The 19,914-nt window shown below is 52.2% G+C and overlaps 1 protein-coding gene across 1 annotated transcript; it reads right to left on the bottom strand.

Moving 5' to 3' along the window:
* Positions 1–1,400: 1,400 nt before the first annotated feature.
* Positions 1,401–14,752, bottom strand: LOC130480933 (SLAM family member 5-like). Its single transcript, XM_056853558.1, has 6 exons — positions 14,440–14,752; positions 7,522–7,860; positions 5,007–5,303; positions 3,256–3,372; positions 1,786–1,866; positions 1,401–1,510 (listed from the first exon to the last, which is right to left on the bottom strand). Exons 1-6 carry the CDS (start codon positions 14,750–14,752, stop codon positions 1,401–1,403), a joined length of 1,257 nt encoding a protein of 418 aa, XP_056709536.1.
* Positions 14,753–19,914: the final 5,162 nt, after the last annotated feature.

Here is a 19,914-nt window from a genome sequence, read left to right as displayed (position 1 = left end):
AGAGTTCATTGGTTCTTGTAGGTTATCCGGGCTATGTAACCGTGGTCTTTTACATCGGGACCACAAAACGCAGCATACAAACAAGGATAAAAGAACATGAAAGATACTGCAGACTTGGCCAACCTGAGAAATCAGCAGTGGCTGAACATGGACTGACACAAACAGGACACAGGGTCTTATTCCAAGACACTGAAAGACTGGACAATTCTACCAACTATTTTGTCAGATTGCACAGAGAAGCCATTGAAATTCATAAACATCAGCACAACTTTAACAGAAAAGAGGAGAGTTTAAGAATGAATAAGGCTTGGCTTCCTGTTCTGAAAACCTCCAGACTAACAAAGACAACATTCAACAATAGCCATGCAGATTAGCTTTGGATTACACACATTAACAGATCACTTCAGGATACAATGGTTCCATATTAACATACCATACCCTCATTAGCACATTATCTTGATACTTACAGGACAATACTTTTGCAGGACAATACTCAGCTCAAACCCAACCCCTTTCTGACTATATATTACTCTTCCTACACCCTTGACACTGAGAGACACTGTCCTTCAGTGTTACTACTCTGAAGATGCCTGCCACAGCTGCTGGCGAAACATCAGGAAAGAAAATTCCAAGACCACGGTTACACAGCCCAGATAACCTACAAGAACCAAAGAATTGTTTTCATTGACATTTTTTGTATCCGTGTCAGGAAATCTCCAAGCACATCTTCAGAACTAGATCTCAGAGGATGTGAAAAGACCAGAGGGACTGTTGTAAAGGGCCTGAGAGTCAATGGAGCTATCAGGAAAACATCTGTCAGAGTTTCAAGGAAGGGAACTTTTAAAAAGATGGATTGGGGTGGGGCGGGGTGACTTTTGCAAGGCTGTACAAAGGGGGTGGCCATCTAGCTGAAGAAGAGCCCTGCTGGATGAGACCAGTGGGAGTCCATCCCATGCAGCATCCCACCACACACAGTGGCCGACCAGTTCCTCTGGAGGACCAACAACAGGGAAGTGAGGGTGGGGCCTTCCCCTGAGAAGAACATCAGAAGAGTCCTGCTGGATCAGGCCAGTGAGGGTCCATCCAAGTCCAGCATCCTGTCTCACACAGGGGCCAACCAGTTCCTCTGGAGGGCCAGACCAAAGGGGTCCAGACACCAAGGCCTTCCCCTGATTTTGCCTCCTGACCCTGGTGTTCAAAGGTTTAGTGCCCCTGAATGTTACAGGAAGGCAACAGTGGTGAGGGGAATTCAAGCCTGAGGATCCTGGTGTGGGCGTCAGGCCTGGCTCCTCCTGGCAGAGGGTGATGGATCCCTGGCTGAGGATGGCTTTTTGCTAGGACCGCCTGCACCAGCCAGCCAAATTGAAGGGTGGTGGAGGGGCAGGAAGACTCACCAGGGTCTAGGTGACTTCTCCAGGCACCTTGTCTGAGTTCCTTCGGTTCTGGTCATAAGCGGTTGTGATGAGTGGTTCTCTCTGAGGGCTTCTCTGTGCGTTATTTTCCCGGAGACCTAGGGACTGGACATGAGGAGGCAAGAGGGAAAAGGGGTTTGACAGCAGGAAATGTTTGGGAGCCACCACCATCGGCTTCCCAAGATGCCTCTTCCTCTAGAACCTGAACGGGACCCATGCTTTCTGTGAAACCAGACACACACACACACACACACACACACCCCTTTGAGCTTGGGGGCTTGTTCTTCCCCGAGGGCGGGGTTGGCTGTACCTTCCACTCCACAAAGCAGTGGCCCAGGGGGAAGGCCTCCGGACAGCCTCACCTGATTGTTACCTTCTGGGGGGCTCCTCTTCAGGACCTCAGCGTTCGGGTCATCCGAAGGGCTCTCCTCAACTTGGACAGTTGGGATGGTAACTGAGGAGAAAAGGCAACTTGTAAAGGGAGGGGGACTTTGGAATGCCAGTTGGTTCCCTGGGGCTACCCCTGATGTGCACAAACCTCACGGCTAAAAGACTTCCTGGTAAAATCAATGGAGCAATATGACTGAGGAGCAGAGTTTGCAAGAGCCAGTGTGGAACTATCTGGCTTTCCCTTGTTTATGGCTAGGGTTGCCAGCTCTGGGTTTGAAAATACCTAGAGAATTTTGGGATGGAGCCCGAGGAGGGCGTGGTTTGGGGAGGGACTTCAATGCCATGAAGTCCACCTTCCAAAGCAGCCATTTTCTCCAGGGGAACTATCTTTATCAGCTGCAGATCAGCTGTAATCCCAGGAGATCTCCAGCGAGTACCTGGAGGTTGTGCACCCAAAAAAAACAACCTATGCCGCAATACAGGAAACCTGAAGGTAACGATCAGCACGATGGCTCAGTATTAACACGTGTAACTTATGTTCTTTTTTGTGCATAATAACATTGTATAAGTCTTATATTGATTCACTATAGGCATTATTTTTCATGCCGTAATTTACTATTCTTTAAATGCAATAAGTAACCATAAACTAATACATAGAAAATCTAGGTGCCAAAAGTCTAAGTTACTAAGAGTGCAACTAACCTTTACAATCCTAAAGCGTACATACACACACTGATCACATAACAAAACGATACAAAACGAGTTATACAACATACACAAACTCATTATATCACATCCTAATGTCCATCGGTGATCCGCCCGATACGTTTGCCAAGTCTCTTACACCCAAGTAGGGTTATTCAGTCTTCAGCAGTTTACTGGGGAAACCCAGTAGAAAGCCAAAAGATGGGGATCCAGCAGGTGTGTTAGGAACACAGGTGACAATCAAAAATCAAGATGAATAGATGAGGACGTGAGATCGATCAGATCACGTTTCGATGGGTTCATCAACTCATAAATTTGCTTTGCTCCGGACGCATTAAAGAGCAAATTGTGCCTCATGCTGCAGGTCTGTCACAGGAGGGAATGTTCCGTGTACAGACTAAGTTTGAGAACTGAACGTACGGATTTTGCATTAAGGTGATAGACCAGCAGCATGATGCACAATTGGCTCTTTAATGCGTCCGGAGCAAAATAAATTTATACTGAATATAACCTTATTTATGGCTAACATGGCAGTGCCCGATGATTCCTGAGTGTTTCACTGCACCATAATGGGGGCAGCCAGCCCACCCCTGTGTTGGCACGCCAGGTCGAAGGGCACCGCATCATTCAAAATGCATCCCAGTTTGTTGAACCCCCAGGAAGCCTTGGTTTTGGCTTCTTAGAAAAATGGTCTCTGTCTGGGAGGTCCATTGAGGCTAAAATATGCGGACCGAAACGTTTGGCTCACCTGCCTGGGCCGACTTCTCGCTGTTGATCCGCCAGCACCAAAAAGCAGCCCCGAGACTTAGCACTAAAAGGACGATGGTCAGGACCATGTAGCCGGACTTGGAGAAGGACATGTCCACTGCACAAAGGGAAGAGCACAGCTAGCTTACAACCCAAGCCAGAGATGTCACACAAACACACACACAAATGGCTCGCAGACAAACGCTGATCTGGAAGAGACACTAGCTGGGATCCTGTGGCTTGTGTTTCCCGTGTCCTTTGCTCCAGACACTGCAGAGGCTGATCTTTGAGGATCCCTCTTGTGCATGCAGAATTGCAAGCTGCAGAAGAAGCAAGCACTGCAGCAGAGGGCATCATCTGCAGCGGCAGGAGAGAAGTGAGAAGGGAAGATGGTCATTGGATCTGAGCCACTCTGTGGATCCAGACTTTGGGAAGAAGAATTCCGCCCCTGCAGATTCCTGCACAAACACTTGTGTATAATGTTCAAAAAGGACCTTGTTTGGGAGAGTTGTAGCATGTAGCCCCACTGACACTAGGGTTGCCAACCTCCAGGTACTAGCTGGAGATCTCCTGCTATTACAACTGATCTCCAGCCAATAGAGATCAGTCCCCCTGGAGAAATTGGCCACCTTGGCCATTGGAGTCTATGGCATTGAAGTCCCTCCCTTCCCCAAACCCCGTCCTCCTCAGGCTCTGCCCGAAAAAATCTCAGGTGTTTCCCAACCCAGCGCTGGCAACCCTAACTGACCCAGAGTACACTGCTAAATGCCAAAGGCCATTGCCTGTCAGCCAAGACATACTGAATTACAACATCACCCAACATTAAGTACTTTCGTGAACGTTCCATTCTAAAAGTGGCCAAGGAAAATTTTAGAAAGCAAATTGAGTCTACCACTAATATTAAAAAAGGTAAAGGTCCCCTGTGCAAGCACCAGGTCATTCTTGACCCATGGGGTGATGTCACATCCCGACATTTTCTAGGGAGACTTTGTTTATGGGGTGGTTTGCCAGTGCCTTCCCCAATCATCTTCTCTTTACCCCTGAAAGCTGGGTACTGATTTTACCGACCTCGGAACGATGGAAGGCTGAGTCAACCTTGAGCCGCCTACCTGAAACCGACTTCCGTTGGGATCGAACTCAGGTCGTGAGCAGAGCTTTGGACTGCAATACTGCAGTTTACCACTCTGCGCCACGGGGCTCCTAAACCACCAATATTAGCCTTAGCTTATTCTTAATAGGACCTCCTGCTCTGGGTTAGCACTCATCTGTCGCATGAAGGCCTGGCTTGGGCTGACTTAAGTGTTCACATTCAGCAGAGAAGAGGAAGTTGCCTCCACTGGGTGGCGCTGTGGGGTATCCGTTGGGTTAACATTCTGTGCCTTCTTTCAAAACCATTTGGAATTTGGGCATCAAGAAGTGACCGGCTTGAGACTTGGCTTGCCATCTTCCAGGTGGGCACTGGAGATCTCCTGGAATTGCAACTGATCTCCAGACTACAGAGGTCAGTTCCCCTGCAGGGTGGACTGTGTGGCATTATATCTCACTGAGGCCCCTCCCTAGATTCCACCCCCCAAATCTCCAGGGATTTCCCCACCTGGAGTTGGCAACCCTCTTCTGTCCTCATCCCAAAGCCCAGAGAAGTCAAAAGTGGCAGCACATTTTGCCCCATACAAAGATCCCCACACATACACACAACAACAACAACACAACACAGAGAGGAAGAGCCAAGCTGGGCCCTTCATCTCCCCCCACCTCCACTCTGGCAGATCCTCTGCAAATCAAAGGAGACGATTTTATGCTCGACGGGGTTGCTGGCCATGCAGGAGTAGGTGGTGTTGAGAGAGGTGGGCTGCAGGGAGAGGCGGAGGGTCCTGCCGTCAGGCGAGACCTGGTATGTGTCTGTGCTGCCAAGGTCTTGGATTGGGTTTCCTTTCCTCCAGGTGACGTTCACGCGGCCCTTTCCAGGCGACAGACACTGGAGCGTCACGTTGCATCCGCTGGGCGTGCTGGAGATCAGCTGGCTCTGGATGCGGGGGGTCAGGACAGGTTCTGGGGCCCAAAGAGAAAAAATGCAGTGAACTCCAACCAATTCAAGAGGGCAGAACTCATCTCCCCGAATGCCCCCTGCTTCCAGGCCCAGTTTATACAAAGAGAGCACCCATCTGAATGCAGCAGCCTGTCGGAAATGCAGTGGGGTTGTCTTCATGTCAGAAAGACAGATGTCTCTCAGGGCAGAGGCAACTTGTGGTTCCCTCAGAGGATTCCCTGTAGCAAGTATCCCCAACCTGGTGGGCACTCTTGCAAACAGGCATTGGGCCCGGCAGCCATGGGGTTGGGGCCAGTCCCTGCCGGGTTTCCAAGCCAAGTGACTTCCTGTGATGGAGGCAGCCATTTTCCCTCAGGGTGCTCCCTGCAGGCTCAAAGGGGCCACTTCCGGGATTCTTCTGAGGCTCTTCCTGCTCCAGTGAGATGCAAGAAAGCCAGGACTGACCCTTTGCTTTGAGGCAGAAGGAAATGGGTGCCAGGAGATGCACTGGTGGGCATCGTCCATGGCATCCAAGGACGTCACGTTGGGGATCACTGCTCCATAGGAAGCAGCTACTTCACCCATGAACTTTACAGGGTCATATCATCGATCCCCCAAGTGGATACCCTCTCCTCTGAGTGGCAGCAGCTGTTCAAGGCCTCTGAGATCATTGAACTAGCACCCATCTCTGGGACCTTCTGCTTACCAATCAGGTAGGGTGTGCTCTACCACTGAGATATGGTCCCTCCAGCACATTAATGGATGCAGGTTCTTCAAGGAACACATGAACACATGAAGCTGCCTTATACTGAATCAGACCCTCGGTCCATCCAAGTCAGTATTGTCTACTCAAACCGGCAGCGGCTCTCCAGGGTCTCAGGCTGAGGTCTTTCACATCACCTACTTGCCTGGTCCCTTTAAGTGGAGATGTCGGGGATTGAACCTGAGACCTTCTGTATGCCAAGCAGATGCTCGACTACTGTGCCATGGCCTATCCTCATGAAGCTGAATATATACTGACCTAGACCCTTGGTCCATCAAAGTAAATATCACCTAATTAGACCGGCAGTGGCTCTCTAGGATCTCAGGCGGAGGTCTTTCACATCACCTACTTGCCCAGTCCCTCTAACTGGAGATGCCGGGGATTGAACCTGGAACCTTCTGCATGCCAGGCAGAGGCTCTACCCCTGAGCCATGGCCCCTCCCCTAAATCTGCCAAAAGCATTCATCTTCATATCATGGTTAAACACCTCTTTGAAATGGCTCCTCGGATGGAAGCAACACCCTACAAATAAATTCTAAACAGTGAAAAGCCTGGATTCTCTATAAAATTCTAATTTTGGATTTTGCATTAAAAGTTTGGAAAGAGTATCCTGCAAAATTAGAATTTTAAAGAGAATCCAGGCTTTTCACTGTTTAGAATTTATTTGTAGGGTATTGCTTCCATCCGAGGAGCCATTTCAAAGAGGAGCCATTTCAAATATCTGCTTTAGATGCTTGCTTATTTATTTAATCTCAGAGTTGGAAGGGACCACCAGGGTCATGTAGTCCAACCCCCCTGCCAACACAGTGACTGTTTGTGTGTTAAGTGCCCTCAAGATGCTTCTGACTTATGGTTGCAACCCTATGAATTAATATCCTCCAAAATGTCTGGTTGTTAATAGGTCTTGCAAACTGAGGGCCAGGGCTTCCTTTCCAGAGTCAATCCAACACAGGTGCTAGGGCTGTGCATATTGATATGTCAATTTTTTAAAAAACCTGAAAAATACCTTTCTGGCATTTCCCGGGGGGGGGGGGGGCGTTACCAGCATAAATGGCAGCCAAAAAGGGGGGTGGAAAACTGTGGAACCCAATAAAAACAAATTTATTCGGCATTATTCAGACTGCTTCTGCCCCGCCTCCCTCTCCAAGTTGAATGCCGGATTGGGCCTCCACATGGAAGCCTGATCTGGCATGCAGCTTTGAGAGGGAGGCAGGAGCATTCCTACCAGCCCCGCTGGCTGTAGGCTCCAATTTCACAGAGCCAGCAGATAGCAGGGATAGGAACGCTCCCCCCCTTCCAAAAACAATTCGGCATTTTTCGGGTTTGGGTTTATTAAACCCAATAATTTCGGGTTTTTTGAAAATTTTCAGGTTTAATAAACTTGAGGCCAAAAAATACCAAAAAAATTGGTGCGCATCCCTAAATGGAACTACCACTATAATATCCCCACCCAGTGGGTGTCTGAAATGATTGCCTACCGTAGACTGTCAGATGGAAGAGCTGGTCTTCCACCAGGGCTGGGAAGATCTTCACCCGCGCTCCAAAGATGCCGCTGTCATTCAGCTCCAGGGCCTTGATCCGCAGCGTCTCATTGAACATTTCAATCCTCTGCTTGAACCTGTCGCTGGGATCAGGGCGGTCAAATTTGCCATCGCGAAACAAAGCGACCAGGAGCGCTGGGCCCGACCCTGCTCGATAGCTCCACTCGACCTCCTTCACTTTGGCACCAGGCACAACGTTCACGGAGAGAACCACCGAACCCCCCAGGACTCCATTCACCCGACGGGGAGGACTTTGTGGCTGGTCAGCAGCGACAGCTGGGAAAGAGACACAAGGCAAACCATGAACAGCGCACTGGAGCATGACGGGGGCATGAACTCATCAGCTGACAAATAATGGGATAGTTTTATGCCTGTCCCTACACTGGATTTCTTGGACTGTCAACAGATTTAACCAGTGGTTCTCAACCTGTGGTGCATGACCCTAATGCGGGTCACGGCTCTGTCATGGGCTCAAACTCCTGAGCTGGGAGGAGTCTTGGGGGACCCTTTGCAGCAGAGGGAAGGAGAAGAAAAGAGGGCAAAGCTGCAACTTTCCCTCCCCCCTCCTCCCCAATTCATTCTCAAGGGTTTAGCTTGCTCTGGCAGTGGTACAAGAGGTGATATGGTAATGGATCTATTTGCCCCCTGGATTTGCACTGGTACACAAGGTTATGGCAATTCTGGAACAAGGAACTCCATCCGAGGGCCTCAATAGGGTTGCCAGCCCCCCCCCCCCGGCCATTGGCAGGGTATGGGGAGGTAGGATTGCCAGATCCATGTTGGGGGTAGAGGACAGGTACCTCAACGGGGTACAATGACATAGAGTCCACCCTCCAAACCATCCATTTCCTCCAGGGGAACTGATCTCCGTAGCCTGGAGATGAGCTGGAATTCCAGGGGATCCCCAGGTCGTACCTGGAGGCTGGCATCCCCACTCATGAAGGCCTCATCTGCTTTACTCCTCCATTTGTCATCTTGAGGCAAACTGAGTCAGCACAACTGATAACAATTTTGAGGCTGACTGTCCCAAGAACCCTCATCCATTTGGAGATCTGAAGCCAGCTGCTTTCAATAGACTTTCAGCCAACACACGTGAAAGGAGTCACACAAATCCCGTTTTCCGAAACCACAAAAGCAGTGGAGCCCATTACACACTGGGGGCTCCCAGGAGAATTCCCCAGGTTACGGCACACAATTCTGGCTTGGGTGGGATGGATGGGTCTCAGTGTTTTGAATATCAGTGTTTTCTTTTTATAGCAATAAACACCAGTCAAATAAGAACAGAGCAATAAAGCCCTGATGTCATTCTGTTTCAGGCATTATGACATAAAACCAATCAACCATCTGGAAAGTTTTCTGCACATGTATCTACACGCTCCCGGGGAGGACAAAATTTCACATCACTGAAAATATATTGACCAACCCAGCTCACCTATATTCCAGAAACAGAGCTCAGGTGAGCACAGTGGATGTGAAGATGTAGTCAGGCCACCTGAGGGTGCTGTGGCAAGAAAGCTGTCAGCATCCTAGACAGGCAGCAAGTGGCATCTGCCAGTGGGGAATTTTGGAGAAGCCACAGTTTGCTGAATCTTTTCTTAGCTCTCTCCTTTCATCTGATTTATTTATTTACTTCATTTATACCCTGCCCTTCCCTGACAGGGGGACCCAAAGCAGCTTACATCCTTCTCCTCTCCTCCATTTTATCCACACAACAACCTTGTGAGGTAGGTTGGGCTGACAGTATGTGACCAGCCCAAGATCACCCAGTGAGCTTCCCAGGGGGGCGTTGGGAGAAAGGGCTTCCTAGGCAGAGTTGCTCTTCTGTAATGGGGACGATCCCGTGTTGCAGTTTCTACAATCTGCATCCAAGTTTGCAGGGTGCTCCCCTGAGATTTATTTTGTAAACTGCCCTGAGCCCGGTCCGCCAGGAAAGGGCAGGGTATCAATCAAATAAATAAATAAATCTAAAGTTTTAAAGCCCTGGAAACAACCCCTTCCTGCCCCCCAGGGCCAGCGTGGTGTAGTAGCTAAGAGTGGTGGGTGCTAATCTGGTGAACCGGGTCCGATTCCCTATTCCTCCACATGAGCGACGGACGCTAATCTGGTGAACCTAGTTGGTTTCCTCATTCCTACACGTGAAGCCAGCTGGGTGACCTTGGGCCAGTCACAGTTCTCTCCAAACTCTCTCAGCCCCACCTACCTCACAGAGTGTCTGTTGTGGGGAGAGGGAAGGTGACTGTAAACCAGTTTGAGTCTTTCTTAAGTGGTAGAGAAAGTCGGCATATAAAAAACAACTCTCTCTCTCTCTCTCTCTCTCTCTCTCTCTCTCTCTCCCCTTCCTTCCTTCCTTCCTTCCTTCCTTCCTTCCTTCTTTCCTTCCTTCCTTCCTTCCTTCCTTCCTTCCTTCCTTCCTTCCTTCCTTCCCTCTTCTGTGTCTTCACTCCAGGCTGGAAAATGCCTGCCATCCTTCTCCACAGCTTGCAAAACCCTTTGGGACTGTGTGCCATGAAACCCATGGAGCTTTGTAGTCCCCTTCGCTGGTTGCTCAGCCTGCAGGTCTCTCCCCCCCCCCAATCATCTGCTCTTTGAGCGAAAATGAAACAGCTGTGGGCTAAGCATTAGGAGAAGATTAAATACCCACATGGGAGTTCTTACTCCCTGCGTAGCTTCCGGCTGCCGAAATTACCCCAAGGTGGGCTGGGCTGTAGCCCGGCCTGTGTGTGAGGGGTTTGGAGGGGGGGCTGCTTGCCGTGGCCCTCTGTGGCTGCAGATTTCCTCGGAGTGCCTCCCCCCTTGAATTTCCAGCCTCAAGTGATTTCATGCTGAAGCAGAAGAAGCCACAGAATCTGGGCATGAGACCTGAGGCACTGAGTGAGCGGCCATGACTTGTTTCAAGATGCTCTGCCCCTCCAAGTATCTTTGTGGCTATTCGCAAAGCATGAAACACACCTTTTTTTTAAAGCAGCCAAATCAGGACCCTACAGGGTACACCCCCTGCCCCTTTCTGGTTCCAACTGGATTGGGAGAAAAACACGTTTAGGAATATTTTAAATAAATACTTTTTTTTTTTTTTTTTTTACAATAAATGGGTCAGATGTTCTTGCTGGTGGGGGGAGCAGGGATGTCTTCGGAAGCTTATGGCAGTTCCTCAGTAAGATCAGAGATGGCAGAAAAGTTCCTCCATCGTGGTAGATTTTCCGCTTCCCTGTGCATCCGCTGCCTGAGGACAGGCGTCTCCCGAGTCAGACTCTCTCTGCTCATGGGAGCAACTGTCAGGCTCGGTTGTGGGGAGCGAGAGGTGGCCTGTGCTGCCCCCCCCCACGTCCTCACGCTGCACCCTCCAATTGGTCCCTGCATCCTCAGCCATTGCTCAGCTCCCAGGCCAAAGGAGCAACCATAGAAGCTGCTCAGCTGTGCCTCAGGGGCAAAGCACACGTCTTGCAGGCTGAGATTCCCACCAAGCTGTCTCCAGCTGGCCGGCCGGCAGCATCTCCAGTTCAATGCTCTTGAGCAAAAAGGCCTGGGAGAGCCCTTCAGGAGACCCCGGACAGAGAGCTGCCTCCAAAGAGAGGAGGCAGGTTGGAGACTCTGCAGAAGGCACAGCCAACCATTGCTAGCCTGAAAAGCCCCTGCCTGAAATCTACGATGCTAGGCAGAGAAGCCTTCACCAATCCAATAAAGCAACAAAGCCCAGAGTGCCTCCAAACATGGGGCATCTCCCTCCCTCCCTCCCTCTCTTTCTCTCCTTCTCCTCCCTGAACCATTCTAAGGGTTCTCCCACTAATGCAACTGTTATCCAGCTTCACCTTCAGGAAGCGAGGGATCAGGGCCCAGCTCACTGGGATAAAGAAAATTGCTTCCTGAGTTTACCACGGCTTTATCCATTTATCCTGAAGTTAGTCTGAACATTGTAATCTCTGCAAATCCCCTGTCCTCTGACTGAAAGACATGACAGGTCGAGGGTGGGGGGAGAGAAAGGGGGATTACTAGCAGGAGAAGGAAAGGGGGCTGCCCTGCTGAAGGAACCGGACGGCACAGAGAAGAGGAGAGAACAAAGCCCCCTCCATGCCTCCTGGCCCAATTTCCGCCCTGATTTCAAGGAACCTTCTCTTGAAATGATGCATAAAGAGAATGAGTCTCGTGGTGTTTTAGAATACGGATGAGCAAAACCAGCGTTTAGGCTGGCCACGCTCCATGTGGGGCCTGGAGATCTCCTAGAATCACAGCTGATCTCCAGAAAAATGGCCACTGTGAAGGGTGGGCTGCTGAGATCTCTCCCCTCCCCAAAACCCGCCCTCCTCAAACTCTACCCCCAAATCTCCAGGATTTCCCAACCCGGAGTTGGCAACCCTATCAGCTCCTCATAGCAGCACAGGACAAAAGCAATAAGAAGAGAATGAGCCATGCTCTAGCAGTGGCATCTTGGGGCACCCAGCAGGGCTACAGATTTACTAGGGCAGAAGTCTTCCATTCATGTGTGGTGTAGTGGTTTGCAGGTTGGACTCGGATGGTCCAAGTTGCCACCAGTTCACCATGAGGCTTGTGGGGTAACTGTCCCTCTCAGCCTAACCTACTTCCTTGCAGGGTTGTTATGAGGATAAAATGAAGGAAGGAGAGCCACACACACTGCCCTGAGCTCCTTGGATAAAAGGGGAATCAATTGATTGGTAGGCCAGATCCTGCTTCATTGGATGCATGGTTTTTTTCTCTCTCTCAAGTGGTGGCTAACTGATGCCGATCCCTCGTGGAGTTTCCAAGGCAGGAGATGAACAGAGGTGGTTGGCCCTTGCCTGCCTCTGTGTTGTGACCCTGGGTGTCTTCAGTGGGCTCCAGTCCAAATACTAACTAGGGCCATCCCTGCTTAGTTTCTAAGATGTGACAGGATCGGGGTAACCTGAGCCATTTGGGTCAAGGCAAGAGATGAGCAGAGGGGGTTGGACATTGCCTGCCTCTGCATAGTGCCGCTGGACTTCCCATCCAAGTATTAACCAGCACTGACCCGGTTTAGCTTCTGAAATCTGAGGTGACTGGGCTAGCCTGGGCCATTCAGGTCAGGACAAAAGACCAACAGAGGTGGTTTGTCATCGCCTGCCTCTATGAAGTTACTCTGGCAGTCTCCCATCCAAGTACTAACCAGGGCTTAGCTTTCAAGATCTGACCAGTTAAATCCAACCCGGGCCACCCACATCAAAGCAAAAAACCTTCATTGGTGCTTTGCCATTGGCTGCTTCTGCTCAGCAACCCTGGACTTCCTCAGTGGTCTCCCATCCAAGTACTAACCAGAGGCAGCGAGATTGAGCTACCCTGGCCATCCAGGTCAGAGCAAGAGATATTCCGAGGAGGTTTGCCATTGCTGTTTGTGATCCTGGACTCCCTCGGTGGTCTTCCACCCAAGTACTAACCAGGGCCAACCCTGCTTAGCTTCCAAGGCATGACCAGATAGAGCTAGCCTGGCCCATCTGGGTCAGAGTACTGAGGGCTTCTAGAAAGAAGTTTCTTAAAACTACAACCCCCAGGTCTGGTTTTTTTTTCTTCTGGTGCAAAAAGTCAACCCCAGATGCAATCCTAAAATCTCTGGCTGGGAAGACCAGCTCTGCCTAGCAACTTTGGGGCTGGCATTCAGGGGAGTGTGCAACTGACAGAGGGTGTACCAGGGGTACCATGAGTTGGGGCAGCCCAGAGCCGGATCTTATGGGATCCAGGAAATGTGCTGGGGGCTTGGGAGGGGCCTGATATCTACTGACACCTGGGCTGGGGATACCAGGGTGGATCAGGGCAAGCCTTGTGGGGATGCTGCTGGGCCCATCTCCCTTGGTGTGCCTGTTCCCATGGATCCTTGCTGGCCTCTCTCCCTTGTCTGGTGTCTTTCTTATGGTCTGTTTTAGACAGGAATCTCTTTGGAAGCAGAAGCCCCCACCCCCTGTATTTGCTGGTAGACCCCTGCGCATTACATATAGGCAAATTTGAAGGGGGGTTACATGCCCTTTGGACAGGCCAAAAATAGGTAGAACCGGGGACAGCTGGAAGGGCTCTCCATGGGAGCAGCCCCACCGCCGCCGCCCACTTTCGCGCTTCTGCTCCAGAATTATTTTCCTCACATCCGCTATAAAAAGCGGATCCCGGGCGCATCTCTGGGCGGGGAGTTCTTGGGGGTAGGGGGTGTGAATCACTGCCGCTGCTTGCCTCGCACAGCCCGGGATGGCAACAGGGGTGGGGGACGAATTAGCAGATGAGATCATCGACAATTAGGAAGACGGCTTGCTTTTAGCAGAGTCTGCCCGCCCCCCCCCCCGACTGTGCAAAGCGCACAAGGCCCCCCGGGAAGGGGAGCCCCCGAAACTGAGCCCCGCTGCTGCCTCCCCCCCCCCCCCGCAAGCCAGGGCTTCAAGAGAACTGAAGGGGGCTCCGGCTCGCGGTCCGAGCTGGGAGTTGCGCGCGGGGGGGGGTCAATTCACCCGCTCGAAATAGACGCCCCCCCCCGCGCCCCAGGCAGTTCCCCACCCCTGGGAGTCCCGCGAGGCCGTCCAGGGCTTCTTAGAGGAACGGAACCGCCGCCCCGACGGCCAAAATCTGCACGGGGAGCGGGGGTGGGCAGCAGGAGAGAAAGAGAAGCGGATTCCTGGCTGGGGGGCGCCCCAGACGCTCCCGGGCCGACCCGACCGGCGCCAGGAGGAGGCAGCCCCGCTGCGCGCAACGGCGCACGCTGGCCGGGAGGGATGGAGGGATGGAGGGAAGGGCGCCCGGAGGGCTGCTCTCAATGGGGGGGGGGCTGAGGCGTCCGCCGCCGCCGCCTCTCCAGGGCCCTCCAAGGATTTGCACCGGGGGGGGGGTGTCTGCGGGGCTCCCGCCCCTTACCTGCGAGGAGGCCGGCCAGCGTCCCGACCAGGAGCCCCACGGCGTCCCTCCGGCCAGCCGCCGCGCTCCCCATGGCTTCCCGGCGGCCGCCTTTCGGCCCGGCTGCAGCTGGAGCATTTGGGGAGGGGGCGGAGGAGGAGGAGCCAAAGCCCCCCCCGCATCCCCCGCCGGCCGGGGCGTCTCCCTGGCCGCGCCCGCCCCGAGGCGGCCCGGGCGCTCCTGGCGCGCGCAATGCCTGCGATCTAGCGCCTGCGAGCAGCGCGCGAGCCGAGGGGCGTTGGAAGACCCCGGCCCAGAGCCCGCGGCTCGGCATGCAACCCCCCCACCCCCGTCGACGCCGAGGGGTCCCGGCTGGGAACCTTCCCGCTATTTGATGGACTCTGTCGCGGAGACGGTAGGGAAGGGTGCCGGCGAATAAGAGCGCCGGGACAGAGGCGGCCAGGACGGCGGATGGAGGAAGGCTGCCGTCTGGGACTGGGGGGTGGGACGCCCCCTCCCACTGAGCCGCGAAACTTGGAGGGAGGCGGGGATCCAAAGCGAGGGAGACCGAAGCAGCGAAGGGCCTCGTCCTGCAAGGAGCTGGTGTCTCCCCCCCCCCCCCCTAGCCACTCAACATCGCCCAGTTGGAGAAGGAAAAGCGCCTGGCGCAGCCCGATCTAGTCAGATCTGGGTAGCCAAGCAGGGTCGGTGCTTGGAAGGGAGGCCCCCAAGGAAGGCTCTGCAGAGGCAGGCGATGGCCAACCGCCTCTGCTTCCCCCTTGCTGGGGTGGCCGTCAGTCGGCTGCCACTTGGGGGCGCTTGGCCCACACATTGAGCAGCGGGTGAGGAGGCAGGCTGGCCCCTGGGCAATCGAGGGGTGCTCTTTAGACAGGGTTGCCAACAGGGCTGGAGAAAAACGCCCTGTCCCTTCAGCGGAGTCTGAATGGGATGCCACTGACTTTTGTGCCATGAAAAGGGTTTCAGGGGCAGCCGTGTTGGTCTGTGGGTGAAAAGCAAGAGTCCAGTCCGGGAGTCCCTTACACCCTTTCCTGGGTAGGAGCTTCTGAGTGTCAAATCTGGTTGGTCTTTAAGATGTTTCTGGATTCTTTTTTTTTTCTTTTTTTTATAATTTTTTTTATTTTCATAATAAACACAAAAGAAAAAGAAAAAAAAAGAAAAGAAAAAATAATACAAAATACATATTCATAAAAAGAAAAAAAAGTTACATGTTCAGCGCACTATTTATCCGTTAATACAATATTCAAATCACTCTATAAGCCATATCGTGCCCTGAATCTAAATCCCATCCGCCCACCACAGTGCCCTCCACCATTGGACTTCTGATGGAGTGTGATGACATGTCAGAAAAAAATCTATTATTATATCATATTTAAAATCATATTATACTATAATTCGTTAACTATACTTTTAAAATCCGTTTTTGCCACTTTATCCCAATATGAGGTGGCCTTTACCCACGTACATTTAAATTCCTCCATATCTTTATCATGTAAAGAAGCTGTAATTTTGGCCATCCTCATATACATCCATAATTTTTCTCGCCACTCTTTGATTGAAGGTTTATTTGTTTGCTTCCATTTTTTAGCAATTATAATTATAATATGTCAATATAGTTTTGCTGCAGCAAGAATTAGGAGAACAAGAATTAGAGAGAGAGAGATGTTTCTGGATTCGAATCATGCCATGAAAACTTTCAGCTGCCCCTTGTCACACATTAAGCCTTTATCAAAGGGACACACACCCCATCCTGATTGTTGGCAACCCGTGGGGATGACAGATGGCCCTTGCAAGGGAAGGGAAATCCAGCCTAGCCAAGCACTATCCTTTGACCCACAGAAGGTCCCCGGGCATCTGGGGATAGCCCAGGGCACCTCTGCAGGTCCGAAGGCAGGCCAGGGCCAGTTACCAGAACGAGTTGCTCAGAGATGAGGCGGGGCAGAGAGGAGATTCCCCCCCCCCATTATGAAAGATGTGAACAGTTCATCAACTGAGCTTACTGCAAGTTGTGGGCAGGTTGTGACCCAAACACCCAGGTGTCTGAGCATCCTTGTGGTACCCTGCTTCAAAGAGTTCCGGCTTGAGTCCACCCAGGACCCTCCAATCTCTCCCCCCCTTTCTCACCTGGGTGCCACCTCTCCCCCCCCCCGCTCTGCCAATGGAGTTCATCCTTTGGTAATCAACATGTGGCAGCCCTAAATCCAGCAAAGACTATTATTACACTCAGTCAGAATATGGCAGCCATAATCCGTGGAGTTTTTTAGTGCTCTGGACTGGAGCGGGACGGCCAAGCCTCTCTCCATCTCGAGAGGAAGCCTCCCTTTCAAGGCAGAGGGGTCCTACAAGAGAGTAAGGAGGGGACAAGTCTCCTCCCCCCCACATGGCTCAGCCCACCTGCAGTTAAGCTTCACGCTTACCCCAGGGTTGGCTGGCCCTTGAACTTACCAGGAACGTGCCTGGGGGGCCTTCTGCCCAGAAGAGCCACTGGAGGCCCAGAGGGAGTGGGGCTGAGAGGCCCCTATGGAGCAGGCTACACTGCAGGGCCAGCTGGCTGAACCAGCAGTCCTTGCCATCATCCCCGCAGCTCAGGTATTGGCCCAGGAGAGGGTCTTCTCAGTCATGGTGCCAAAACGTTAGACCCCCCCCTCCCCAGATGTTCATTTGTCCCCTTCTATCACTGTCTTCCACCAGCAGGTGAAGACTTCTTTGGTTTGTCTGGCATTCCAACTGAGACCCAGGCCTAAAAGACCCAAGCCCAACACAGTTTTCACAGTTTAGCGCTGAGTTTATTATTGATTTTATTGAGAATATTTCTATTCCACCTCTTCAGCGCCCAGCTTGAAGCAGCTTGCGATTTAAAAACACAGTATTAAAAACGAGCCCTTATGAACAAGCAGTTTTTTAAAAAGCGATTAAAAGCGTGTCCATACTACTGAAGCCCCCTCCCAAATGAAAATATTTTTGTTTTCCTATTTCAGGGGCAGGGGATGGAGCCACTCCTTTGCATACTTGCTGTCTTTGCTTGGGACAGCCCCCCCCCCCCAAGAATGAAGCCTTTGTGGCTATCTGTGGTGAGAAAGGAAGGAGTGCTGTGAAGTTCTATTTCTGTGCTAGAGGAGGGAAAAGATCCAGGAATTGGTTGGAAGAGAAGCACAGCAAAGAGAGTGACTTTATTTGTCACATGGAAAAGCAGCAGGGGGGCTGGTGGGAGTGCCAGCAGCTGGTGAGGGGTGCAGTTCTCAGCTGCTCTGGTGTTCCAGGAAATGTGATTCACACACACACTGACACTCACACCCCCTCAAAAACAAACCCCCCTTGGCCAGTTTGGCTGCAGCAGCAAGAATCCCTGCAAGAAGAGCTTGAAGCTGCTGTATAGAGTAAGCCGGCTTGTTAGCCAAATTGCTCTTTAACTTGGGGAATTAGCAAGCAAGATGGCAAACTACAATATTTATATAGCGAGAGCAACCTTTGCATACCATAGCTGGTAACTGTGACCTTTAAATAAAGACAGAAGCAAAGGATTCCGAATTAAGAGAGTTTATGTTGTTTTCTTTCAAATCAGTGATGCATACTAGGGCTGTCGATTCGGTTCGTCCCGAACCGAAAAACCGCCGAATTTCCCCCGATTCGGCGGTTTTTGGTTCGGATGGAACCGAACTCAAAAAAAGGCGGGAAAAGGACGAGCCGAATTCGGCGAGTTTTGGCGAAATCCGAATAAATTCGGCAGGTTCGGCGTTCCTCAAACCTGCCTTTTCCAGCCTTTAAAGACCGCCCTGCCCGGTTTCCTGGGAGTCCCAGGAAACTGGGCGGGGCAGTCCTTAAAGTGCTCTGAGCTGCCTGCCCAGCGCGGAGCACTTCCCCCGCCCCAGCTCAGCTGTTGGGCGGGTCCCGCCCAACAGCTGAGCATCAGACTGGGAAGGGGGGGAAGTGCTCCGCGCTGCCTGGGCAGTGGGTCTTTAAAGTGCGGTGGGTCTTTAAAGTGCTCTGCGCTGCCTGCCCAGGCAGCGTGGAGCACTTCCCCCCCCCTCAGCTGTTGGGCGGGTCCCCACCCAACAGCTGAGATTCGGACCGGGAGGGGGGGAAAGTGCTCCACGCTGCCTGCCCAGGCAGTGTAGAGCACTCCCCCCCTCAGCTGTTGGGCGGGTCCCTGCCCCCCGCCCAACAGCTGAGCATCAGACTGGGAAGGGGGGAAGTGCTCCGCGCTGCCTGGGCAGTGGGTCTTTAAAGTGCGGTGGGTCTTTAAAGTGCTCTGCGCTGCCTGCCCAGGCAGCGTGGAGCACTTCCCCCCCCTCAGCTGTTGGGCGGGTCCCCGCCCAACAGCTGAGATTTGGACCGGGAGGGGGGGAAAGTGCTCCACGCTGCCTGCCCAGGCAGTGTAGAGCACTCCCCCCCTCAGCTGTTGGGCGGGTCCCTGCCCCCCGCCCAACTGCTGAGCATCGGACCGGGAAGGGGGGGAAGTGCTAAACCCCCACTGCCCCTCTTCTCAGGACTCCCGCCCGCCTTTATTCGGACAAATTGATTCGGGAATTCGGCTGAATTTCCCAGGGGGAGTTCGGACTTCGGCATTTCCCAAATCAAAACAGGCTGAATTTTGCCGAATCCAAATTTTCCTGAATTTTTTTTTCAACAGCCCTAATGCATACACACATACAGAGAAATCTAAGAAATTCAAAGAGAGTAGTACAAGCACAGATGCCAATGTGGCAGGGATCGTTGATGGGGTGATATTTACCGTTCTTGAAGAGGTGTTGTCCAAGTTCACGTAGACTAAGACAGAAGAAATTAAGAGCAAAGGCGGGGGCAAGGGGTTCCCGTAGACTTGGCCAGCAAGGCGGAAGGGAGCGTGGTCAGGCTGTGCAAAACCAAACCAACAGAGTAACGGCAAAGATGCCAGGAAAGACCTAAGGTGACATTATGGGCTGGGGGCACGCCAGATATACTGTTTTTCTGGGCGGGGAGAGGGGGTTTGCCCCTCCTAGGTTCCCAGGTGACAAAAGGTGACAAAAGGATGAATCTATGGCTACCGGGATGGGGATGGTGAGAATTTGGAAATCTATTCTGATTCCAATGGCTTTTGCAACCCGGGAGGAACCGGGAGATCTCTGCTGAAGTGATTAACGTTCTGGAATAATAGGTGCGTTCTCTGCAAACGTCTGGGGATCACTGCTGCATAACTGGAAGAGCGACTCATCGCTGATATCAGGATCGCTGCTGATTGCCCATTAAGCTGCTGATGTTGCAATGGGAGAGGGGGGTGTTGGCACTGACTATGTGACTGTCTGCTTTCCACGACATGGCTGCGGCTGGAACAGGGTATGCACAGGAATATGGAGTCTCTCAGGTTCACTGGAGGTGGCCCTTGCTTCTGCTTCCTAGCTGCTGGCAGCACAGAGCTCGCAGGAGCGGCCGTGTCAGTTTCAATGGAGCGTGCAGCGGCCGTCCAGTAGCGTTTGGAGCAGGCGTATGGCTGGAACAGTA

The sequence above is a fragment of the Euleptes europaea genome, chromosome 7, assembly GCF_029931775.1.
Source record: "Euleptes europaea isolate rEulEur1 chromosome 7, rEulEur1.hap1, whole genome shotgun sequence".
Lineage (NCBI taxonomy): Eukaryota > Metazoa > Chordata > Lepidosauria > Squamata > Sphaerodactylidae > Euleptes > Euleptes europaea.
This window is presented reverse-complemented; position numbering and strand designations above follow the sequence as displayed.

What these genes read in the sequence shown, in the direction of transcription:
- LOC130480933 (XM_056853558.1), bottom strand. Translation starts at nt 14,752, where the DNA reads ATGCCGAGCCGCGGGCTCTGGGCCGGGGTCTTCCAACGCCCCTCGGCT. An exon ending in GAGGATCTGCCAGAGTGGAG is followed by an intron (nt 3,373 to 5,006) that starts GTGGGGGGAGAT and finishes CCCTTTGTGCAG; the next exon opens with TGGACATGTCCTTCTCCAAG. An exon ending in CGAGAAGTCGGCCCAGGCAG is followed by an intron (nt 1,867 to 3,255) that starts GTGAGCCAAACG and finishes TTTTCTCCTCAG; the next exon opens with TTACCATCCCAACTGTCCAA.